Raw genomic sequence first — 24,929 nt, 5'->3', positions numbered from 1 at the left:
AGCCACAGGCGCAGATCCTGAGCCACAGAGCCACCACACCGCCCTATGAGAGTACTGTGTCTACACGCGCACATACGCAGTGTCTGAAAAATAATGGACTTGTATTCACATGACTTCATGGCTTACAGAGCTTATGCTGAAACCAATATGAGCATCAGCCGTTTGGATGGTGCAGATTGATGTCATGTTATCTTACTTATGTACATCTTGCAGAAAGGCACTGTGACCCAGCCCTCCTAAGTCCCAAGACATGTGACAACAGAGCTCAAGATCTAGATATGTAGTCCACTCAGCCCATGATGATCATTCTTTTTGTAATGAGCAGTAGTGGCCACATGATTGCACAAGTGACCCAGGGGAAGCTGCAGAGGGGGAGATGGGGAGGAGGTGGGATGCAGGGAGGATGGCAAAGAAGGGGATCACGTAGAGTATTTATCAAGTCTTAGGTGAGGACATGACGTCAGGAGTGCCTGCGAATTTCTGACAGCTGAGTCTGATTAAACTTGCCAGTTGTCATTCATGTCGGACTTTCTTTATAAACTCCATTTAACGTAACGGAGTGTGCCATTTCTCTTATCACCTCGAAGCATCCTGGTAACACTGACCCAGTGTCCATTGGCATAAATGTGCAATAATGTCAAATCCAGAGAAGATCCAGTCCAGCTGTCTGTGGTACATACCCAGAAAGTAAAATGTTCTGAAAAAAACACTACTCAGGAGTACATACACAATAGTTTAAAATATAAGGCTTTAATCGGCAAGAGAATTGTAAAGTCTGTAATTTACAACACCGATGGGCTCACAAAAATAAACACTTTTTACTAAATCATATATTTACAAGATCTGTATTGGAGTACATGTCATACAAAATACCACTTGAGCTAAGTTAACTTACCAATTTCCCAAGCAGCCAGAACTGCATTTATATCATGTTTGCCCTGCAGAGCTGTGACCACTCATTCTAAACTAACATTCTTCTGCTATTCTAGAATTTTACTTGTATTTATAAAACCAGCTTTGCAACCCGCAATCCAACTGCCAAAGACCTCCTTCTCTTACTGTAGATTTGTCTTGGCCACTTTTCAACAACAACAACTGAGCTGATGTAAGCTGAGTAAGACACATAACAGGATGATCAGGCCAGTAGCACATACTAGAGCGGAATTTCTGGGCCTAAAATAGTTTTAAACTACTAGACCCCACAAATGGGAAAAGTCTGCAATTAGATTTTGAGAAGATCCTAGAAAATAGTTAACGCTTCGCTTTCTTCGTCTGATGCTCTCTCTACAAAACCTTCTAAGCAAGAAGGCCTATTAATTTGATTTTATTTGGCATCTTTGAGGAGATCCTTTTGTATGCTCGCAATAGGACCAATGTGGCTACATCTTAGTGCTTTTGACCATCTGATCCATGTGCACACAGGGCTGTCCTGTGCCATTTTTCTTCAAGTCTTCATTTTCTTCTTCGTCCACCATCCTGGCCAGCTCGTCCGGGTCCACATAGGTGTAGAAGTGAGCTATGATGGAGAAGAGGATGCAGACTCCAACGAGGAGGGCAGCAAACAGCACAAACTCCGCCCACTGCAACACAGCACAAGAGGAAGCACAGGCCTCAGGGTCACCCTTCTGGCACTGGCAGACCAGAAACATCTTTCACCAACGGGATTTTTCAGATTTGATCAGACCACTAGAGGAACTTTAATGGTGCCACAGCCTTGCATTAAGGAAACCCCTAAAACAAGTGCTTCTCCCCATACCTTTTCTTTAGATCCTGCTTTCAGCTCCGTTTACCCCTCCGAGTGAACAAACACTCTGCTCACCACTCTCCAGGACAGAATGAATCCGTACCTGCTCCAGCCCGCCTCCTTTCGCTACGATCAGCACTATCACGTTCCCAAAGGCCACAGTCATGAGCCAGCCAGCCTGCAGCACGGACTTCATGGTTGCAGGGGCCTGGAGGGAAGACAGGCAGATGAAGAACAACGCACCCGGTGAAGGTGAAAATGCTGTAGTGTCTCATTTCCGTAGCGAACCTTTTCTTTTATTGCAAAGGTCAGTGACGCAGTTTTACAAGCGTCTCATCTCACAAGAGTTCATTTTATTCCTTTTAACATGGCTAAGATGGCAAGAATTTCTTTGATGGCGTGAGCCTCTTAGAAACTCACACACACTTTATATGAAGTATAAGAGTAGTGCTGTGAATGGTTTTCTAGTAATGCGAGTACCTGAGAATACGAAAACTCCAGCCCTGTGATGGAGAACATGACTTCGCCAGCAGTTATCAAGACGTACTGAGGGATCTGCCAGGCTATGTGCACATTGTTGGCATGAATGTCCTCCATTTTCTTGAAGGACATTATGTCGCCAGAGACCTGACAAGAACAGAAAAATCAGATTGCTGACTCTTGTAATTGAGGTGGTCCTTTATTTAAAAGCATCTCAACCAACCAAGGTAATGCTGCCACACAGAACACAAAGGCATTGTAGTTTTAACAGAATACATTGAATGACATCCTACTGTCCCACAACAGTAGTAGGAACACCTACAAAGCAAAGATGAGAGGCCCACATGCATATTTTTGAATAATGTAGTATCCACTACCACCACCAGGCTGACCTAAGAACTTAAGAAAGGCTGCAAAAGAGAAATGGGGTCATGAGCCTGATTGATTGCTTGTATTAAGTGACCTGAGGATCTGGTATGTTTTGTGGAAGAAGTCATGTTATTGGCTTCAACAACATGGTTGGTTGGCCTGTTCCAATCTCCCACAATCCTTTGGGTATGAAAGTTCCTCCCATTTTCATTTCTGACCTCTTGTTCATGGTTCACTGTTGATTAATCATTTGATCAATTTTGTTTTATCCAGAACTGTCTGTTTGCAGACAGATTCATGACCAGCTGATAAATCCCTGTGTATAACCAGGCCATTCATCTTCAAGGCATTTATAAGGAATCCCATAAACTTTCTCTTTGGATGGTTTTCCACCTTAAGTTGTACAACTTACAAATGGGTTTCGATTAGAAGATCTCTTTATCTACCTGAGTGATGATGACAGTGTATGAGGCACCAAAATCAAGAAGGCCCAAGTCAATCGCGTATTCTTTCTGACCACTTCTGCATTTCACATCACTGTACCTTTATGGGAAGGAAGTGAAACGTTTAAGAAAGTTGAGGAGTGCTTACAGGAAAAAAAATCTTTTGCTGGTGAGAATTGGGGACAGAGAGAGAGTGTTTGGATGTTGGGTTTTTAAAGACACCAATGTTAAAGAATGATAATCATAGTCATGTCATGATACAACACACAGGGGTGTGAACCATGCTGACCCACACAAGTCAGCATGTTTAAGGTCATTAATTTACAAGTGAGCAGGATGTTAAAGTATGAATCAAACCCAAGTCCGCAAAATAGCAGCTCTCTGCTCAAAAAAGCTTCCTGGTGCTGATAATTGAAAACAATTTCATTTCACTGATTATGGGAGAGAAAAACTTGTTTTTTTAAGAAAAGTCGTAGTTAGAGGTGAAAAGATTTCAGAAACGTGCAGTCATTTCATTTACATATTATCAGAAAGCCACATATTATTTTTTAAGGGTTGCAGCATTTTATTCAGTAGCAGTCTTATCTAAAGGGGACAGTGCAGCTAAGCTAAATGTGGAACACAGACATGAAGTGAGTCCAGAGCTTCGGTCACACAAGAATCAAACCGGCGAGAGGACGTGGGAAGGAACTGCATCAGGAACACACCCCACACTTGTCTGTTTTTCTACTCACTCTCCTCTCTGCACGGTCTTATACATGGAGACTCCGTAGTTCCCGGAAACGTTTTCAAATTCTTCTGAGCCCACTGTTATATGAGTGCTATTTGCAAGGCCGTTGATAAATCTGTGAAATTAATACAAACAATAAACACGTTTGTGCCTTAACCCACAAAACATTTAGTAAATTCTAAGGAACTAATGGCGTGCCACTTTTCATTTTAATCGTTTGGTGATTTTTTAGCACAGCGGTCTCCAGGACGGTTAAACTCTGGATGCAGTGCAGACTGTAGGCTTGAGCCAGTCACCTCTGGGGCCATCGAAGACAATCATCCTCAAACTTAAAGGATAGTTAATAAATGAGTGAGGCTCAAAGATGTTGGTAGACCTCAAAACTAAATTAGAGGCCCAACAACTCACATTAACGACCTCTTTTACTGAAATGTAAGCTGTAACTCTTATGGCGAGAGTGATCACAAATTCCTGCAATAACTGGGTAAATAAAATTTTAAGGATGCTGTAGCTTGGGATAGATGATTAATGTTTTATCTTTGTGTGTTTCTTAACTGCATTTGCTAAGAGCTGTCTACAGTTGTCACTCACCTCAAGCCTGCATACCCACTGTCAGACTTCTCGATTACATCCGTAATCTGTTCACAAAAGAAGAAAAATGAAATGAGAGCTAAATTAGATTCCTTGAGCTCCTGGTAGATTTCAGATGCATTATCTTACAGTTCTTTAACTACAATGCATTTACAAGCTTACTTACAAGTTTGCATTTAATGCCTGTGTCCTCTTCATACAGAGCCAAACTATAGGCTTCTTTTTCAGTGAACTTTAGCAGGCATGAAGATTTTGATAGTTTGTAATCAAGAGTAAAGTTGAGTTCTGTGGTGTTTGCCCATAGGTTCAGGGTCTGGTATTCCCAGGGATCCTATAACAACAGAAGAAGAGAGCAGAGGGGTACTGCATTAGTGTGATTTGAATATGTTCCAGTCTACCTTAAAGACATTTCTCTCAAATAAACAATCAGCCTCAGTTACAAGCACATCCATACTGGTCAAGATGAAATGGTTAATTTAGCTATGTGAAAGGTGGGCTATTCGAGTTGGCTTGATAGAAAGGAGGAATGGAGCAAAGTCATGCTACGCCCCCTTAGCTGGGCTGGGCTAATTCCGATCAACAGGCACAACTGCAGGCTTTCAACCACCACCAGTGGCCTAATACACTAGATTCACCCCCCCTCGGTACAGCACTGCTGCCATAAATGTCTCCTCCACATTGCTGGGATACAGGTAGCGAAGCAGGTTCCACAGGCACCACACTGAAGCAAAACACTACCTGGCCTTCTGCCTTTCTAGGGATACCAAAGTCTCACCACCTGTTACATGCAGTCTACCCCCAGTGCAGGCCCAGCTGCTGCAGGTTATTCAGATCTTTGTTTTCATTTTACAGCAAATAATGTTAAGGATGCTCTTTGACTAGGAACAAGTGTTCTGGAAAACAATCCAGAGTGACAACATCTAACCATTAATGTGGTCATAACATTCTTATGCTGCCCGGTGGGGGGGGAGAGGGGCAGACCTGTTAAACGTGTTGAACTGTTTCTTGCTTGTCCTGATATTGTTCTGATGCTCCTTGATAAAAGCAAACCAGAAATTTGATCTACAAATTCTGATACTGCAGGGCAAAGGATCATCACCAGATGATTGTCTTGTCTAGACTGCAGCCAAGCAATAGAATCATTCACAAAATTAGTACTTAGAGGTGTAAAATATACCTTTTGTCACTGTTGCTTTCTTAAGTCACTCGATAGTAAGACTTTAATTCACCAGCTGATAAATGTTAGACCTTGCAAATAATCCTGGTCTTGTAGCTTGTAGCTTCATTTAAGGACGGCAAATTACTCTTCATACATTTTTAACAGTGCTTAGGACTGAAGTATCCATTAATAAAATATTGATATTTTACACAATCTGTTAATAGCCACACAATCGTAATGTAGTGTCAAGTTCGACAAGGTCATTAACACTCTATTAATATTTTCTTATCTATTGGAGATTGTAAAGGATACGAAGGTGGAATTTACAGCAGGTGTTACCCATTGGAAAAACAGTTAAGCTAGAGTCTTATTAGTCTTATATGGAGAAGTTTGAAACCCAAAAATAATAAAGCAATCATTCGCAAGACAAGGGCTAGGACTATCTCAAACACATCCTCCCAGTCTTGTAGTCTGACATGTGCATAGAGAGTTTCTACTCACCTCAAAAGAAGAGAGTGTTTTAGGGAAGATGTCACTGTCTGCAAGATCTACTGTGACTTCCTCTCCAGCCAAGTTCAGAATCTGCAGTAAACTCTCATTGGCCATCGGAGCTGTAACCACAGTTCCCTGAAAGGATTGCAGATGTCAGGCTGAAATTCCTTAACTCTCATGTTTCCTGTTAAACCTGACAGCTGGCCAGGTGCTAATTTAAAGATCTGAGTTAATACTTTAGGTTTTCGATTCAAAATATGCGACGTATTCAATTTAAGTTATCATCAGACAGTTGTTCACCACTTGGTGTGATTGTAAGTTTCAAACTTTGTTTCCAAAGTTAAAGCAATCAAGGGGTTGAAGTACACAACTTAAATACAGATGGGAATTCCTTATGTTTCCAGCATGGAAATATCTCAGGAGACACATAAAGTTCACCACCATATTTTTCAGTAAAGAAAAACGTGTGGTGTCAGCAAAACTACAAGAGAAAAAGAAAAACAGCTGCCTTACTGTCACATTTATTTCCACAAGTGCTGCAGCTACAAATGCCAATGCTGCAAGCACCATGCCAGCAGCCATTTTTTTAAGAGCCCTGAAAAATACAGGAGAAACATCCGAGTCTGACACACAGTATAAGGAGAAGATCTACCATTGAAAACACCAATATTGTGACTGAATGCGAATGAAAATTCACATTTACAGTGATACTATATACAGTAGCAGTTTTCTTACTGCTAATTTCTAACGGTGTCTGGTAGTTTTATTCTAAAGGGGCCCCTCATCACCTTTCCTGGCAGTAGCTGAGCTGCTCGCCTGTTTAGGCATTTTTTTTATTGTACCCCAGAATTATTGCAGCCCGGTCATTTTATCAGTTCTTCCACAGCGGTTCTGGAATACCCCTGGGTTTTCTGGGTTGTCTTCCAGCCAGGTTCTTAACCAATGTGTAATGTATGTCAATTTTCTGTTCCTGGTCTTAGTTTAAAAACTGCTTTCAGCCTTTTAAATACTGGATGAGAGTTGTGCTTGGTATGTATCCTGTCCTAATTCTGGAGTCAGTCAGCTGGCAGAAATAAACCCAAATGAACTTAAGAAGTAGGAAAAACACAGACTCAGTGTGGGACTTGTCTGGTTCTGTGTCATTCCTACACGTGTCTGCTCACGTCAGTTGATCACCTATTAAGAGCTGTTTAATCAGAAATAAGGAGCAAATCCATAATTAACAAGTTAATGCTGTACAAAGCTCTGTCTTCTGAACTTGTTGGGACTAATGCACATTAACCAGGGTATTTGTTGAAACTAGCACCTACTGCAAGTGTAGCAAATGTCTAAACCAGTAAGCGAATCAGTTACAGGCAGCAGTTAGCCATGGTGATTAAGAGCTCTGATGGAGCAAAAACCATCAGACACAGGGCTGCTCCAGGACCAGGACAGAGAGGCTCTGCTCCAGAAAAATACATTTCTTTGCCTTTGATTTGGCTTGTCATCATTAGTTTAATGAAATACAGAAATCAGACTTACGTCAAGTTAATCTTGCAAAGTCGGATGAGTGGATAAATACAAATATCAAAAATAGGCACAAACACCAAGATCAGCAAAGCATTCAACATCTAGGAAGGGGGAAAAGAAAACATAATTTGATGGAAATCCAGTATACTTCTAAAAGGAGACTTATTTATACAATTTCCTTGTAGTTCCATGAAAAGTCATCCAGGGATCCCAGATCCCAGATTTATGGTCAGATCATTTGTGCAATGTAAGAGATACCCCAGGGAACATGGGTATTTTGTTTGAAGGAGGGGAGATGGAAATGTTCAGAGTAGAAAGTAGGAAGGACTGAACTGATGTGAAGCTGTTTCTGTGGGGCATTTGGTGTGAAACAAGATCCACTGAGCAAGCAAGACATGAACCAACTTAGCTTTGTTTGTGCGGACAGGAACAGGCAGATCTCTCCCAACAACAAAACAAAACACACTTATCATGGGCAGAGGAGGAGAAGAGGTGGGGATAGAGGATAAGAGAAAAGAAAATTGGCAAAGAAATGAATTCTGGAGAACCAGTGAAGTGATTGAATCCCAGATTATACCCTGGCTTTCCACTGAGAAAGGGTGTAGCTGGAAATATTCATTGAAAAGCATCTTGGAGCTCACCTTTGTCCTAGTTATTGAGGATTGTTATAGAGCAGATTATAATTTAATCATTTGCACAAACAAACAGATCCCCAAGCCTAATCATGTTAATAAAGTATTATTTAAAGTATTTAATAAAGTATTAAAAAATATTGTTAGGAACATTACCTGCATCTGGTCTGGCTTTAAAATAAATCCACTCTGCAATGGAAAACAAAGTACAGTTTCTCAGCTACACATAAATTGTTCAATTATGTTGCCAAGTGTCATTTAACAGATGTTTGGCAGTGAAAATGCATTTGAAATGGGATACGAAAACTTGGGAGTACAAGTACTCTGGGTTAAAGTGTACTGTCCCGTCTTCAGCATGGAACAGCATTAATAAAACAAACCAAGTCAGCAATGGGTTCAGGCATTTATTGAGCAATAAACTGTTCTCTCATCTTAGTTATATCAGTTCTGATACCACCTTTACCACAATCAAATTGTTTGGAAAAATCATCATAAATCATGGCACTTACGATAAATAGTCCTACAAAACTGTTGCTAAAAGAAATCAGGTTTTAATTAATAATTAATTTCAATTTGAATTAATTAATAATTTGGGATCCCAAAGCACTACATATATAAATGGGGACCCACTTCATCCTCCATTGAAGTGCAGCCCCACCTGAGCCATACAGATCTGACGATCAGGCAGAGTTGTGCGAATTCGAGTCCCCAGCTGAAACATTACTTATACTAATATTAATGTGTCACATAGATTAGGATTTGACTACTCAAAAAAAGTTAAAATCCTGCAATTGATCATTTTGAGATTATTTTCTTTCACCGTTTTGTTTATGCCAGACTGTTTTCCTTTGGAGACAAACACTTGGAAAATAAAAAAAAAACTGAAACTTACGAAGTCCATATTCATTCTAGTGGCTTGGAGTGTCCAACGAGAGCCCTTGGTGGAATAAGAGAAAAAAATAAGCAGGGAAGTCAGGAAGACACGTTCCCAGAGGCGCGCAGATCCTCCTGTATCCTTCTGAGATTTGACCAGGGTCTCCCTGCCCCAGTCTGCACGGCCCCAGTCCCTGTCTGGGGGGGCGAGTCACTGTAACAGTGGTTTAAGACTGAAAATAAGGCTACAGGTGAGAGGAGGCCAGTTGGCCCATCTGGCCCATGTGGTAATTAGTAGTTAATTGATCCCAAGATCTCACCTATAAGGCTCTCCGTGGCTTGGCACCTCAGTACCTGTTTGAACTATAATCGCCCTACTCCCCACCTCGCAACCTTCGCTCTTCTAATTCTGCTCTCCTTACTGTCCCCCAAGCCCGTCTACATTGTATGGGTGACAGGCCCTTCTCCTGTTATGTCCCCAAGCTCTGGAACTCTCTCCCCAAGGATATCAAGGATATCACCTTCTCTAAACTCCTTCAAATCCAGACTCAAAACCTTCTTCTTAAGAACAGCCTTTACTTAACTGGTTCCATTCCTCACCCCTCTGCTCTTCTTAGTACCACCATCCACGGTCTCCTCTATATATTGTAATTGGGTTTTATCTTGTGTATTCTTCTTATTCTTCTTATTCATTGTTGTTGTCATCCTGTAAAGCGCTTTGAGAGGCCACCTTTAAAGGCGCTATATAAAATAGTTTATTATTATATTATTTCTACTTGAAAGAAACCAGAGTGTCAGCCTCAGCAACATGGCTGGGTGGTTTGTTCCACACTACAATAACCCCTTGGGAAGAGAAGCGTCTCCTCTACCCGGTCTTGAAATTCCACGTAATTTGCTTGTTTGCGGCTCTTTTCTTTGAGGTTACTACCCAAGAAGGATGGTTAAACGTTCATGAAAAAATTAACTTGAAATGAAGTGACGTAACTGTGAGTAATACCGTGCCTTGTACTAATCCGTTACTAGATCATTGAATTGCAGTTCAGTTTTTAAACTTGTGACCATCCTACTTTCTCAAGACACGTCAAGACTGACCAGCTCTGGTCCCAGAGAGCCACAGTCAAGCAGGATTTTCTAGATCTCCCTTAAATCATCAATTTCTAAACACCTGGAACAATTTCCTTTTGACCATTTGAGCAAGTGGTTTGTTTAATTAAGTAGAGATAAGCAAATACCAAGTATCAGGTACTACAGCTGACCATCCCTGATATTCCATAAGTATTCTTACTAACTGCAATACAATTTAGGTCTACATAACACCATTGAACAAAGATATATCCCAACACATTTATTTGTTATGTTATATGTCTGTGTTGCAGCAGAGAACACACTATTCAGCAGATCGTGTCTTTCAGTGTGTCTTTTCCGCAGAGAGAGTTTCCCCCACAAACTATAGAAACAGAACAGTTGTCTCTACAGATTTTTTGCACTTTTGTAATTTTAAAGAAATTGCAGGTTTTGGCACCTATAATAGACAGGTGGTATTAGAGAATGCCAATCAATGCCAGAACAAAGGAGACGTTGGACGCTCTATCCCAGATTACCTTGCGGGGTGCTTACCTGCTGATCGAAGAGAGCCCAGAACATGGGCAGAGGAACGTAGAGGAGCAGAACTCTCAGCACCATCTTGATCTCATATATGAGGCGTTTCTGTTGAAATACAGAAATACACCGATTTATGAAGATAAGCTTCATCCTCTTTGAGTTTTGTTTGTCATTTCTGTTTTGAGACCAAGGTAGAGTAAATCTGTTTCAAATCAGATCAGATCACTTTATTGGCCATACAGAATTTTTTGTATTAGGAATTTGTCTTTTCGCATTCCCCAACTTACTCTCCATGAGACACACAGACACAGAGGCAAGGAGAGAAGCCTGGGGTCAGAGCGCAGGGTCAGCCATTTATTCGGCGCCCCTGGAGCAGCTGGTGTTAACAACGGTGTAGGATTCCTCTGCCGGCTGCGGGATTTGATCCAGCAACAGGCTCAGATCCTCAGCCACAGAGCCCCCGCACTGCCCCACTGTTTGATGCAGAAGCAGGTCACTTGCAGCCACATGTATTGTTTCTGTATACGCTGTGCACTGGACTGAAGTCAGACAAGACATCACGAAAGGATGGGTTTGAAGGGAGGATACTGAATAAATCACTTGTGACAAGGATTTGCGATCTATAAATCTTATGACAGTTCATTTGGTAGAGAGATACCTGAATCCTAAAGACTGATATCCTTATAATAGCTTCCAGAATGTAACCATCTAAAACATAATTTAGTTCAGAGATGTGTACATTTTATACACCCAAGAAAAAAAGATTAAATGAATAAGAAAGCTCTGTTTTTTTTACCGAATACTTTTCTTCTGCCCAGTCAAGCCAGTGTTTCCTCTTCGGAGCTTTGCTGGAGCTTCTCCAGCGGTTCTTTAATGCAAACTGTGAGGCAGGATGAAAAGGACCATCAGTCTCTACAGCATTTTTATTGGAAAAACGTGCACAAATTGCTAACATTCTATCGTCAATTATATAGTATTAAAGTATTTAACTAAAATCATCCAAGTCCATCTCCGCTCAACTGCATAATTGGTTAACCAATAAAGAAACTGAAGTAAAAAGTTAAAATGCCACAGTCATTAATTGCAATTCCAGGATTAGAGGCATCATCTTGTTGTTTACATGTAATTTTATAATGAAACATTTTTCATTATTCTGCACTTTTACACAAGGGGGGATGCTTCTATTCCTATTCCATAACAATATTATAATAAGATACAATAAAACAATGGACATTTTACTGCAGCACTTGGGGCGAAGTAGCTTGTTCAAGTGTACAGCAGCAGTGTCTACCCAAGGATTCGAACCCACAACCTTCCAGGTACAGACCCGGAACCCTGACTGCCTTGCCACGGTGCTCACTGACAGCAACAGCGAAACTGTCCCTTGCACAGGAATTGAGCACTAACCCCAATGCACCTGAGGACATCCAGCAGTATGTTCCCCTGTGGCGGGCTCCTCTTGTACAGCCTACTGCCAGCAATAAACACCACTAAGTGAAAGACAGAGAGGGGTCAATTTGCAAGCAAAAATCCACATTGGAAAAAGTGGATTAAGTGCATCTGTATAGCAGCTGTGGATATAAACATGTGGATATATTTTGTGCGTTGACTGTCCTGATAAGGATCAGTGCTATACAGTACAGGGTTGTGTCAAGCCTAAGAAAAATGATACAATCAGTTTCTCCACTGAGGGAAATAGGAGCACTCACCCAAGGCAATGACCATTAAGGCTGCAGGAACACCAAAGGCCAGGGCATAGCAGTCTCCTCCAAAACACTGCACATCTCCTGCAGGGGGGCCAGAGCACACAGTTCACAAGGGCTGCACAGAGGCGAGACTGTGCTGTGAGCTGTGAGCTGTGAGCGATTTCATTATCTGAATGCAGCTGATTTACAAATGCAGGATATTCATTAGCAGGCTAACCATTTCTAGACTCGGATGAATGACTCAAATGAAACACAGAGATTTCAATTTTGAGAAACTCCGCTAGAATCCTAATAAGAATTTGACTTTATGCTACAAATGCCAAAGGTATTTTGCTGTAGAGCGTACACACCCCGCAGCATTGGGGTAATGACTGTTGACAGCACACTGCCCGCGTTGATGGACATGTAGAAGATGGAAAAGAACTTCGTTCTCTCCTCCATCTGTAACAAAATGCAACGCACATGATGTTAATTCACATTAACATGACCATTATGCAAAAAGAGTATGCAAGTTTAAAGATGCGTCACATCCCTTCCAATGTGGGAAACAAATGAAAAGCATTCAGACAAATTCAATTTAGCTCTTTAACCAGCTTCAACCAAACCACCGCAAAGGAGCGAATAACAATTCATCGGCTTTCCCACTGTCTGTACAAGAAACCTTTGCTCTGATTCCAGTCTCGGGACACTGAGAAGAAACTCGCATGTAGACATTCACTTTCCTTGTGGTGCACCGTGTACTAATTCACTTCTCACAGCGCCAGGTTGAAAGTGCTAAAAAGATTTGGAAACAGCTGGGTTCTGTAGAAACGCTCAGTGAAATGAAGACATTCAGTATCCAGAGACGGGTAACCTCAGTCTGTGAGAGGTTATGCCACCAGAATTTGCTCTGCGGTAGCAGTGGCCGCAGCTCAACAAGCCACTGAGAGTGAGCTGTGGACCTTACATGCTCCTCTTCAAACTGATCTCCTCCAAAAGCCGCCACACAGGGTTTGATTCCTCCAGTCCCAATAGCAATGAGCACCAGCCCAAGCATTGACAGAGCCCTTTAAAACAACAGGAAACCAGCAATCAACTAAAACAGACAATGTGACTAACAAGACTTCTGCAAGCAGTACTGTGGAGCTTAGGGTTCTGGACTGGGTTCAAATCCCAGGTATGACACTGCTGTTGTGTCCTTCAGTCATTGTAGAAAAGTACCCAGCGAACATTAACTGCCACAGCTAAGAATGTTGGCCTAATAAATTAGTAAAAGAATAAAAACCAACGCTAAAGCCTTCTCAGAAATGAGACCTCACATGCATAAAAGAACAAGTACCGTACAGCCAATTATTTTCACTCACACGTGGACGGTTGTGTCTCCCACATCAGGAATGGCACCCACAGACTTCACAACATGTCCAATAACGTACACTATAGAGAGGTAGATGATTGTCCTAGAAGTTGTAAAAAAAAAAACACCTTTATGACTCCACGGCCGAAACGTTGTGTTTTCTTTCTTCTTTTTTTCAGCATGGAATAAACCTATTATTTGTTTCTGATAAATGGAATGCTTGGCGATTCCCACCCCCAACAATTGATTTGTTTAACACTCATTAAGCTTACATTCATCTCCCGGGGAGTTACAACATCTGCGCAGGGGAGAAACGCACTTCTCCCAGGCATTCTTACTTGAACTTCCCGAGCCAGGAGTCTGCGATGAGCGCTCCGATAAGTGGGGTAAAATAGCAGAGGCCGGAGAAGGCGTGGTACACCGCCGTAGAGAGGTTCTCATCCCAGTGCAGGTAATTGAGGAAGTACAGGGTCAACAGAGCTACAGAAGACCAGGGAGGACAAAGCATGTTTCATTCTGTGTCTCGGACTTGTACTATTTCTCACAATGGAGGATGTGATTAAATACCAGTATGACCGAGGTTACCCTTATCAGGGATGTACTTTTTTCATCATCATAACAAATTATTATTATGATTTCAGTTATATGCTGGGCTTTGGAGAGCCTTATAATTTGTGTCATGCTCTCATGCAAGACCCCCCCCTCCCTGCAGCATTCAAAGCCTTTTGTTAAGTGAAACCAATTTAGTTACCTTTCATGCCATAGTAGGAGAATCGCTCACAGAACTCGTTCACCACAATGAAAGCGATGCTCAGGGGATAGTTAGTTCCACACAGTTTCTGGAGCAAAGAAGCAAGTTACAAAATCTGTATGTTTGTTTGATGAATGCAATTTGAGTGAATTATTAATTTTGTATGGCAGGGGAACTTTCCTTAGGTAATCTGTATATTACTCAAGAGAACTGGATTGCGGCTTAACCCTATACATCACCCTGCCCATGCCAGCAGATTTTGAACAGTTTACTGCTTACACAAACTGGGAGGATACAATTTATGTTGCTACATAAAAAAAAATCTGAACAATTTGGACAAGAGCAAAGAAGACATGAACATGTACTGTAAGTGAACTAATGTTCATTTTTGTTTCTTAGTTTGTTTTAAAAAGTCCATCTTTGGATGATTGAAATTAAAAGAGCAGGGCACATTTTTCGGAAAGTTTTACTTGGAGTAGACAGATGCAGTGTTGCAGTGGTCGGGCCAAATCTTAATTAATGCTACACAGAGACGAAACGTTGAAGGCGTGTTTGGCATAATTCTGGCTTGGCTGAGAGAGTAGCAGCCTCCCGGGAAGAATGAGACAGGAGGGACAACTCTTCACGAGGAATGAGTCAGGGAGCAGTTAGAGGGGTGGAGATGGATGGAGAGAGGGGAGGGAGAAGAAAGCGAAAGGGGGGAGTGGGCAAGATAAGAAGTTTGGCTTCCTTTCAAAAGTCTGTTTACAAAACCCATTAAGAATACACTGACCCTTGCCCATGCAATATGCTGACTGCAGCGGGATCACCTGTAGTGTCTTGGGGATGATCCTTATAACTAGCAGTCAATGCAGATAAAAATGCTTCACAACAGAAAAGTAACAAAACTGAAAAATAATTTCAGATCGCACTGCATGAGTTACTCCCTGTTGTGGACAACGAGCCATTGTATTGTCTAATATTTTTATTTATTGTCGAGAAGAATTGTAGAAAACAACAAATACTTCCATTTTAAGGAATTAATTATTAAACTTACCGGTGATCGAGGTTTGACATTTTTCTGAAGCGCACCATCTGCGTGGAAATAAACAATATCCCTGAGACATTTTTGAACACTAGAAAGATTAAGATCAAGCGCTGCATTTTAAAACAAATCTACAAAATGTCAAATAATTGTTTAAAGGTCATCCATTCTGTTGCAGCATATTATTTGGAAGGTGTGTTAAGCTTTACTTCATAGAAGGTCACCTGACGTCTCAATCACATAGTTGCTATAATTATTTAACTGTGTAATTGTAATGCCTCCAGTCGAGTTTTATCATACAATTAGATAGGGAACTGCACCTTTAATGAACTGAATATTTTCAGCCAGTAGAAGACCTTGAGAAACATCCTAAATGTGTCTGACTAAATTACATATAAAGTTAATTAATTTAATAATTAACTATATCAGTTAAATTGTTTCCCAGTTTTGAAACAAGAAACAGAGAAAAACAGTAGGCTCCGATAGAACTGAGTCTGAACTGATTTACAGACAAAACAAAAAAAGAATGAAAAAATAAACAGAATACAAGTTGCACACAGCTTCTCATTGCAAAGCTGAGCTGGCAAGCAATTTATAAACCTAACTGATGTCTTGGGCAGTAGTACTTGAGCCCAGTTCAAGTTATTTCACCACTTCTTCCCTAGTCTGTTGATGTTCTGCATTAATGTTTCCACCAAAGTTCAGTTTCACATTTATTAAACCCATGTGTTTATCATCTTTGAGATGATAAACTCAAGTCCAGTGCAGAAGGTTTATTTCAAGTCCAGTGCAGAAGGTTTATCATTATACAGCTGACACCAGTAGCCCTTGTCCAAGCATTATTCATACAGAAGCTTAATGAAAGAGTTATCCAGTGAAATGAGCTACACTAGACCGCTTACACCTGTACCTGAGACTTTTAATATCTTCCTCACTATGCCAATTAATCTAGAATGCAAAGTTTCGTATTCCACACAGAGATATACTAATAGGTATAAACAGGTTGAGCCTTCTTTCTGTTAATGAACCTCACAGTCCATACCATGGACCCAGCAATGAACAATACTCCAGCAGCTCACGGCCACTGTCCTAAGGTACTGAAATTGTGAAGGATGCCTTTGTGACAGACAGTCAGCTAATCACCAACTGAGAGGATGCAGCTGTTGGTGGTTATAGCTGTGATCTGGGACACCTGCCATCCTTGCTATAAAGTCATGTTCTCTGGGGTGTGAGGTGGCTCTGGGGTGTGAGTGTGTCAGCATCCCAGACACACTCAACACATTTTGACACACTCAAACACATGTGCCAGAGCACATGCTTGAAAGCAAGTCTTGTGTTTCTTATTAATAATAGGAATGATATTGGATGGCACAGTGGAGCAGTTACCGTGTGCTGGTAGAGGTCAGATCCCAAGTGAGAATATTAAAATGTTTTTCTGATGTGGTTCCGGGGCTGACTGAGTGATGAATAGTTGATCCTGCAGGAAGGTTTTTTTTTTTTTAAGGCAATCTGGATGATTGCGGAATGAAGCCTGAACTTAGAGCTGTTGGGGGTTTTAACTAGCCTGTAATAGTCTTCTTTGTTCCTGACAACCATCTTCAGCTGCATCTGTTTGTTGATGTATGGTGTTAATTGAAAGATGGAGGATCTGGCATATCTGCTCTCTTATGTATAAATACTTGATGGGTCGTTGTCCCCCACCTCCAACAACTTCATACACTTTTTTAAGTCTCATCAGAGACTGATGTCTAGCAACCTCAAGTGTGAGACCCTCTCTTTATCCTAAATAACTCAGGTCCTGACTTGTAGGAATTGCTTTCTCTTCTTGCCCGAGCAGCTCTTTTTAAAGGAAAACATCCAGCTGAAATCTTGCTTGCTGTGCTCTTCCTCCCCTTCCTTTTTCCCCCTGTTTCTGGTCAAGCATGCAACCCACCACAGCTGTGGTTCTAGCCTATATCTGTAGCTTTCTCTTCCCCTGTCCACTGTCCCCGCAGGAGCTCCTCCTGTTTGCTGCCCTGCGGGTGTGCGAGTACAGCAGTGGTCTGCACCGGGCCCGGGCCTCCACGTCCACCCTTGTCATCACCGGTATGACGTGGGCTGCGACCGTGGCGGGATTCCTTCTTGGGGTTTGGCTGTAACTGACCTCATCCATTCAGTTCTAACGCTTCAGCAAGGGGTAACTCTACCTGTTCCTTCTTATTTCTGCATCACGTTAATCTCGGGTGACTCTCATGGGCTGCTACAGTGTCTTCACCAGCTCACCACAGATCAGATCTCAGTTGAACTGGGCTTTGGTGCCTGTGCTGCGGTTTGTTTTCACTTTATTGCCTGATCATATTTCGCTTCATTCGCCACCAGGATTCTTCTGAAACATTACATATCTACTCAACCAAACAAGCTCAGACCTGATTTGTACATACTTCTTATTCCATACTGTGCCAGAGTATGTGCAGCTTCTCCTCGGCACTGCTCATTCGATAGTATTCTCATTTTCTTCAGCCAGGTAAGCTGACACGAGTAACAAGTATGTCATCCCTTTATACAGTATCTGTCAGTTCATTTTGTCATTAATCGAATTTTATCGAATTACTGAAATGGTGTTATTCAACAGAAGTTCAGAAAGAGGTCAAGTTCTAATCTCGCGCTTGTGCTCAACTGCATATAAATACTTGCTGGCTGCTCACAACTGTGTGCCTCTACTCCATCTTCACCCTATCAGCTGCCTCCCTGATTCATTCCTCATAAGTAAGGGGAGTTGTGACAGTGCTGATCTTCATTCAGTGCTGGCGTTAACTTGCCTGGCAGAAGAAGTAATGCATTAGGCACGCTCTCCTTTTATATTTGTTGGTTCACTTTGTCATTTTTAGAATTTGACTTATGTAACTAGCAATAGGAAAATTCTTATCTGCTTAACATTCCCTGCTTCCAGGTCACAAATTTCATTTGTTTGGAAAAAAATGACTCGGCCTCCAGTTCTTTACTTTAACGATTTTTAATTGTTTGATCTAACTGGCATGTGGTTGGGCAACTTGTGTGAATTCTTTAGAACTGAATTTTAAAGACAAATTTAACAAACATGGTTGCCCACATGCATGTTCTAGACCTAGAAAAGTTATTTCATGAATGTTGTCTAAGAACATAATGATGACAAACGAGAAGTACAGCCAATCTAGCCCAATTTGTAGTTAGTACCTAATGGATCCAAGGATCTTATTTAGCCATTTGTTGAAAGAAACCAAGGCATTAGTTTGACAACATGGCTCTGTAGTTTTGTTTCGGACTCCCATGGACCTTTCATCATGCAGTTACCACTTGTATCCTCTCTTTCATGTTTTACTTTGATTTTGAAGAAGTCGACCAGGTTGACTTTGTCCATGCCCTTGGGGATTTTTTTCTACTTGTATTAGGTAGCGCAAAATGTTTAAATGTTGTGTTGCTGTGATGCAAACCTATCAATTTATTCATTAAACATAAAAAATGAAATGCTCTAGTTCATTCTTCTTTTATAAGAATTAAGTACAAAAAACATGCTTTTCGTCATCTGAAGAACAACTAAACTGAAACGAGTCAAAGGTTCTGAATACATTGCGTGCTGTATTTGGTTGGTATTTTCAGTTGTGCTAGCGCCACCTACCGATGAATGCCACAGGTACATCGGACTAATCCTACTTAAAAAATCCTGTAATACTTAGAGGGATTTAACTTGTTCTGCTTGAAGTCTCAAAAAAAGTAAATATTGTACAACTTTTGCTTACAGAAGAAAGACGTGAGTTTTCAGATTCCTTGTTGCCCCACTTTATCAATTTTGCATGAGAATCTCATTCCCCAATATGACATGAACATATTTGTAAAATGCACCAAATGCTTCATATACTGTACAGTATATTTCACAAGAAAACTGTACTGGCACTTTAAAAGTAGCAGACACTGATCTGGATGTGATAACCTCCCACCATTACAATTGTAAACATTTTAAACTTTATTGTGTAGATAACTTTGAAAATCTAGAGTTTGGCTGTTGAAAATGCCATCTCATTTTTAATAGGAACCTTTTACTTTGATGTCAGTTATTGTGTCCTTCAATAGAAACATATAAATATTAAGTTATTTATTGCTAAATGATCCAGTATCTCAAAATCACATATTATCTCATCTATTTTCATGGCACATAAATCATTATTTGTGGGTCATTATGGAAAGAGTTAATTTTGTGATACTCATGGCCCACAGTGCCAAAAAGGAATGAAAAACAACCGTGAGGTTTACGGTCAAAAGCTGTGCTCTGCTGCTCTGCAAAATACGGTTTTCTACAATTAAGCAGCACAGAATTAACCAAAATCCCTCTTATGCCCTTTCTATCATTTGTTGCTTTTTTATCATGTTGCAGGAGCCCTTTAGCAAAGTAAAGAAAAACATACCTTCTGTGTTTTTCTTTCCCATTCCTAACGAGTGCTCTTCTGTACTTCTCAACTCCCAAGTCCTGCTCTCGAACTTAACAGCTCTCCAGCATCCAAAGCTACTTCCTTTTCCACTCTGTTCACTGTCCCTTCTACACCCCTACTTATAACATTGTTCCACTCGCGGGTTAATGTTCTACTCCAGGCCTTCGATTTTTTTTTTAAGGATTTGCTTGTGGATTTTCTGCCTTTTTTTTTTCCCTCTCGTATTTCTAAGCCACAGGCAGGGAGAGCAAATCAAACCCCACATTTCTGTGGACCCTTTCTCTTTGCCAAGTTCACAAGTCACAAGGAAGCATGTTTGTCAACTACATCTCACATGCATTACAAAAGCTTTCTTGTGTGTGTGGACTAAATGGAATTCCATAAGGCTCTCAGCCAGCCACAGGCACTCTGTGTGAGTAATTCAGTTTCTTCAGTGTGATCTTGCACTCACAGTGCATTTGCAGTTCCATGTAGAGGTTTCCCGAGTCGATGATATCATTAATGAAAACAACCGTCTCTCCTGCCAAATCAGATGATCAGATGCGAAACCTCTGCTATTGTTCTGCTAAATTTCACATTTTAAAATCCTTGGCTTTTTTTTATTTCCAATATGTCTGTTCCCTTGAGCCCCTGTGGTCTTTATTTTCAAGCTTTTATTGAAAGCTCAAGTCTGTAACTACTCTTCTGTCAGTGAAGACTTTAAATAAGGAACAAATGAAGGTTAATTACATGGTGAAAAGTAAAAAAAAAAACTTTTAGCTGTAGTTTTCTTCAACTGAAATGCTGTGTTTATTCTTTTTGCTTTTCAGTGTGAAATTTTATCTCGACTTGTCCTTTTGCAGTCAGTGCACACTGACGCAGCTATCCCCCTGAAATAATTTAAATAGGTCCAATTCCTGTTTTGAACACTCTTTGTATGTAGAGCTACATTATTTGAACTCCAGCTATGGGACAAGAAAAATTGAAGTCTTTGTATGCAGAACCTCTCTTAGCATGTATGAGTTACATTTCGTGTTATCAGCACTTAACCAGCAGACATTAACAGTGGTGGTTTCTGTCTCTCTGTTGAATATGTTCACTTTTATGCATATGAGAAATTTGGAGACCGTGTGGAACGGTGGCTAGGGTTCTGGATTCATAACTAGCATATTCTTTAAAATTACATGTAAAGAAAAGATTACAGGCTAATAACGCAATCACTCAGAATAACAAATTTACCTAGAAAATAAATATAAACAATTAATGTACTATATAAAAAGTATTATTAAAATGGACTTAATTCTATTCATTAATTACACTCTCCACATGAAAGGCATCATTCCTATAATTATCAAGTCATATCACATAGTCAGATTTTTTAAGATATTTCTACATATCTCTATTTTTCTGTGTAAAAAGGAATAATTGTTCTTTTTCTTCCTCCTCCACTTATGGGACCTTGTAAAATCTAGTACCAAAATACAGTAACTTTGTTTTCTTTTTTTTTTTTTTAAACGCTGACCTCGGCTCCCATTAAGGTCATCAAACTCTTGTCACTGGTGAGGCATGCTGAATCCCTGCATTTCCAAGTCAATGAGAGCTGATAATTTTACAGTGTCACAGAGTGTTGAATCATAGATTACATGGGATTCCACAGTAATACTGAAAGAAAAATGCAGCCAACAGGAAAAATTAAACTGCACTTTTCAGCCACCAGCAAACCACATCTTATAAGTCATGCAATAACGTCGTTCCACTCCTTTAACCTCTCCCAGTGGCTTCAGGAGAGGAAACAGCATCCCAGACACACTCAAACACATGTGCCAGAGCACATGCTTGAAAGCAAGTCTTGTGTTTCTTATTAATAATAGGAATGATATTGGATGGCACAGTGGAGCAGTGGTTAACACTGTTGCCTCGCAGCACTTGGGACTTGTGTTCAATTCCTGACCTGAGGTGCTGTCTGCGTGGAGTTTGTATGTTCTCCCTGTATTCACGCGACTTTTCTCCCACAGTTCAAAGCCTTGCTGGTAGGTTAATTGATTTCTGGACCTTTGGCCCCAGCTGTGAGTGTGTGTCTGTATTTGTGTTTTGCACCGGACTCTGAATTGGAGGAAGTGGTTAGCAAATGGATGAATAATATCAGCCAACATAAACACTTTTATCCAAGACAAGTTGCCTTTCTATGGCTGGGCATTATCCTGGATCAATCTTTATCCAAGGGTAACAGCAGTGTCCCCTGGGACTGAGACCCACAACTGTTTGAAGCATTGAACACCACTCCACACCACTGCCTCACTCCAGAAACTCCTCGCACTTCAGGCTGCTGCTCGGAGTCCATGGTTTCACCTCTACATTATACTGATCCCCTAGACATCTGATTTCTTTTCAAGTTTTCAGGTTGCTAAGAATCAACATGGTGGTTGTTGTGTTCACTGAAATGGACAGCTACAGTAACGCTTTAGAAGTTTAAATGCTGACCTCTGTTTCACAAATAAAAAAGAGCTTTATGTTATGACACGTACGGTTTTCTATTTGCTTCATTATATTATCCAGCTCTTTATCTGTTGGTTTATTGATTTCTATATTTTTACTATACTTCCTAACACAATAGCTTCATTATTGCTCTATGTAACTTAAGTTACCTCATTAAACAAACTTAACATTTTATGAAAGCCTTCAATATAAAAGCATATTATAAAAGAATAAATATTACATTATAGTCATTCATTGACTGATTATGAATAGATGAAAGAAGGGTGACTTCCTGTTAAAGATGTATATTATTTTTTGTGCTAAGAATATGGACTGTTCAGTCAAGGACTTGTGAGTCTTCTGAAAGAAACACATTGAACACACACAAGCCATCATTATGCTATTATATTACCATCCCTAATGATAGTAATTAGACATCTCATTACATCATAATGGCTGCTGAAGTGTTGCAGAAGGTGTGACACACTGCAGGAGGCTGGAGTCTCACACAGTCATCACTAGATGAGATCATGTACAAATGATGTCAATTCTGGGGTTTAGAGGGACAGAGCTTTTTAAATGTGGCCAACCTCCACTATAGAAATTATGTACTCAGCATCAAAAGACACTTATCTAGCTATGCATATGTAATTTGTTTTTTATGTTTTTAGAACAATAAAGGATACGTGTTTTGGTCATTGATTAAATGTTTTTCTCATTCTGATTAATTGATCATTCATTCATTTGTGATAAACTCAGATGACTGTGACTGTTGCATTAGGTCACCTTGGAAAATAAAACAAAAATGCCCCATGTATCAAGAAAACAACACCCTTTACTCCATCACTATGAGGGAGGCTGGACTACGTTACCTCCCCGTCAACCACTGTCTGGTTTGTCACAGCCAGGAATTTCTATCCTGCCATGATGTTACTGCCAATCACTTTCAATGAAAGGCCACAGTCTGGAGTACTGATATCTCACCAAGAGCAATGAGTCCAAGTGCGAAGGTCTGGGCAAGGGTACTTGGTCACCACAGAACTCCAATCGTACGGTCTGATAGCAGCTTGAGTGCACAGCACTACATTGATCATGTCCTTGGACTCCATAGGTGCCTTCTCCTGTCTTGGGAGCCTCTACCCTTCTGGTGAGCTCATCCTGACGGGACAATGCCTGTTTCCGTGCAGTTTGTGTAACACTGGATTTCTTAAAGTTAGCAAGAGACAGCTAGACGGTCGATGCACTACTTGCCAGACTTGAGCCCCACTGTCCAGAAGACAGGGATGAGCTACTGTACAGTAATTTGTAGCATCTGGGGCTCAAAGACCAGTGAACAGGCACATGCTTGACCAGGCTCTATGAGACGAATGGGACAGAATCCCACAAGACAGCATCTGTAACCTGGTGGAAAGCCAGCATCAGAAATGTACAGTCTGTATTGTTTCCAGCAGTGGGCACACACACTACTAACCTGTGTCTTTCATAGTAGACCTCCTTGTTCATCAACTCCAGCTATTAATCTAGATTTGTTCAATGGGCAGAACGACCTCTTTTCACTTGGAACATCTAATCTGTATAATAAATTTACCTACAGCTTGTCTGCTTGATCAAATGTCAGCATACCTCCTACAAGAAAGATATCGTTTTCCTGAGAAAATGTAGATGTTCAGCATACCGTATATAAAGCAGGGGTAAAGGGAATAGATTTAAAACCACAGTAATCAGGATCCTCCCGGGAAGAATCAGATGTAGTTCCTGGCCATGTTGTGTTCACTGTAGCTCTGCTACAGTGCTATAGAGCTGTATATACAGCATAGTGCTGCTGCAGTATCCTGCATGAGGCAGGGTCTCCATCTGCTCCTGCTGTAGGTAGGATAGGTTGGTAGGAAGGTAGATAGGATGCTTTTAAACAACTGCTTCTCCACACCTTACTCTTTTGCCAGAAGTAACTTCATAAAACCAGGATCATAACCAAGGTGAACTTTGAAGTTATCAGCATCTTTTTATATCTTTCAATCTCATTTTAGTACAGGCAGTATCTGGTCTTATATGACTGACAGTTATCATCATCACCTTGCTTGGTTACATATTATCCCCAGTTACAAAGTGTTGAGGTATCACCAGAAAACCATATATAACCTGCAAAAGAACACTGGGTCTGACATTTCAGCTTACTCCCTGTGCTTTTCTGCCAAGACAGGTAATGAGAAATAGCCTGAAACAAATTGTAAGAGTAACAATGTGTCCCAGAGGGCCACATGCCCTCATTAAAAAGTATGTTTGCAAATGGATGGGACTGACCAACCTATATGTGGAAAGTTAATGTTTAATATATATTATTGTATGTAGTATTTGAAACCAGTGAAACACGCAGCCTCCTCAATAAAATATGCTAAGCATCTGACTGTGCATTCATATGCAAATAACACTATACTGACATAAAAATATATCATTTTGGGAGATCTGGTGGAACTAGAACTAGACAACTATGGAAAAGTGCAATTAAAACTCAGAACAGGAGACTCCTCTTTAAGCAAAGGCGTGTGGAAGTGTGAAACAAGGTGAGGTTCAAGAAAGTGCTGGATGACTTCCTTG

At 40.7% G+C, this 24,929-nt stretch overlaps 1 protein-coding gene across 1 annotated transcript; it reads right to left on the bottom strand.

Annotated features, from left to right (window-relative positions):
- Positions 1-730: 730 nt before the first annotated feature.
- slc15a2 (solute carrier family 15 member 2) lies at positions 731-20,228 on the bottom strand. Its single transcript, XM_015358496.2, has 23 exons — positions 19,857-20,228; positions 15,451-15,488; positions 14,415-14,502; positions 14,002-14,143; positions 13,674-13,766; positions 13,277-13,376; positions 12,681-12,771; positions 12,334-12,411; positions 12,032-12,114; positions 11,421-11,504; positions 10,640-10,729; positions 9,042-9,086; positions 8,306-8,338; positions 7,530-7,618; positions 6,522-6,603; positions 6,018-6,143; positions 4,524-4,688; positions 4,358-4,404; positions 3,771-3,881; positions 3,040-3,136; positions 2,225-2,371; positions 1,848-1,952; positions 731-1,580 (listed from the first exon to the last, which is right to left on the bottom strand). Exons 1-23 carry the CDS (start codon positions 19,876-19,878, stop codon positions 1,380-1,382), a joined length of 2,157 nt encoding a protein of 718 aa, XP_015213982.2. The 5' UTR covers positions 19,879-20,228; the 3' UTR covers positions 731-1,379.
- Between the last annotated feature and the right edge of the window lie 4,701 nt (positions 20,229-24,929).

This window comes from Lepisosteus oculatus, chromosome 12 (genome assembly GCF_040954835.1).
Source record: "Lepisosteus oculatus isolate fLepOcu1 chromosome 12, fLepOcu1.hap2, whole genome shotgun sequence".
In the NCBI taxonomy this organism is placed as follows: Eukaryota; Metazoa; Chordata; class Actinopteri; order Semionotiformes; family Lepisosteidae; genus Lepisosteus; species Lepisosteus oculatus.
Note: the sequence above shows the minus strand (reverse complement) of the source record. Positions and strands in the feature narration are given on the sequence as shown.

Excerpts from the sequence above, each read along its gene's own strand:
- slc15a2 (XM_015358496.2), bottom strand. The coding sequence starts at position 19,878 with ATGGGAAAGAAAAACACAGAAG. Across the intron at positions 3,137-3,770 it reads AAGACCGTGCAGAGAGGAGA|GTACAGTGATGTGAAATGCA; the intron begins GTGAGTAGAAAA and ends CTTCCCATAAAG. Across the intron at positions 1,953-2,224 it reads TGGAGTTTTCGTATTCTCAG|GCCCCTGCAACCATGAAGTC; the intron begins GTACTCGCATTA and ends TCTTCCCTCCAG.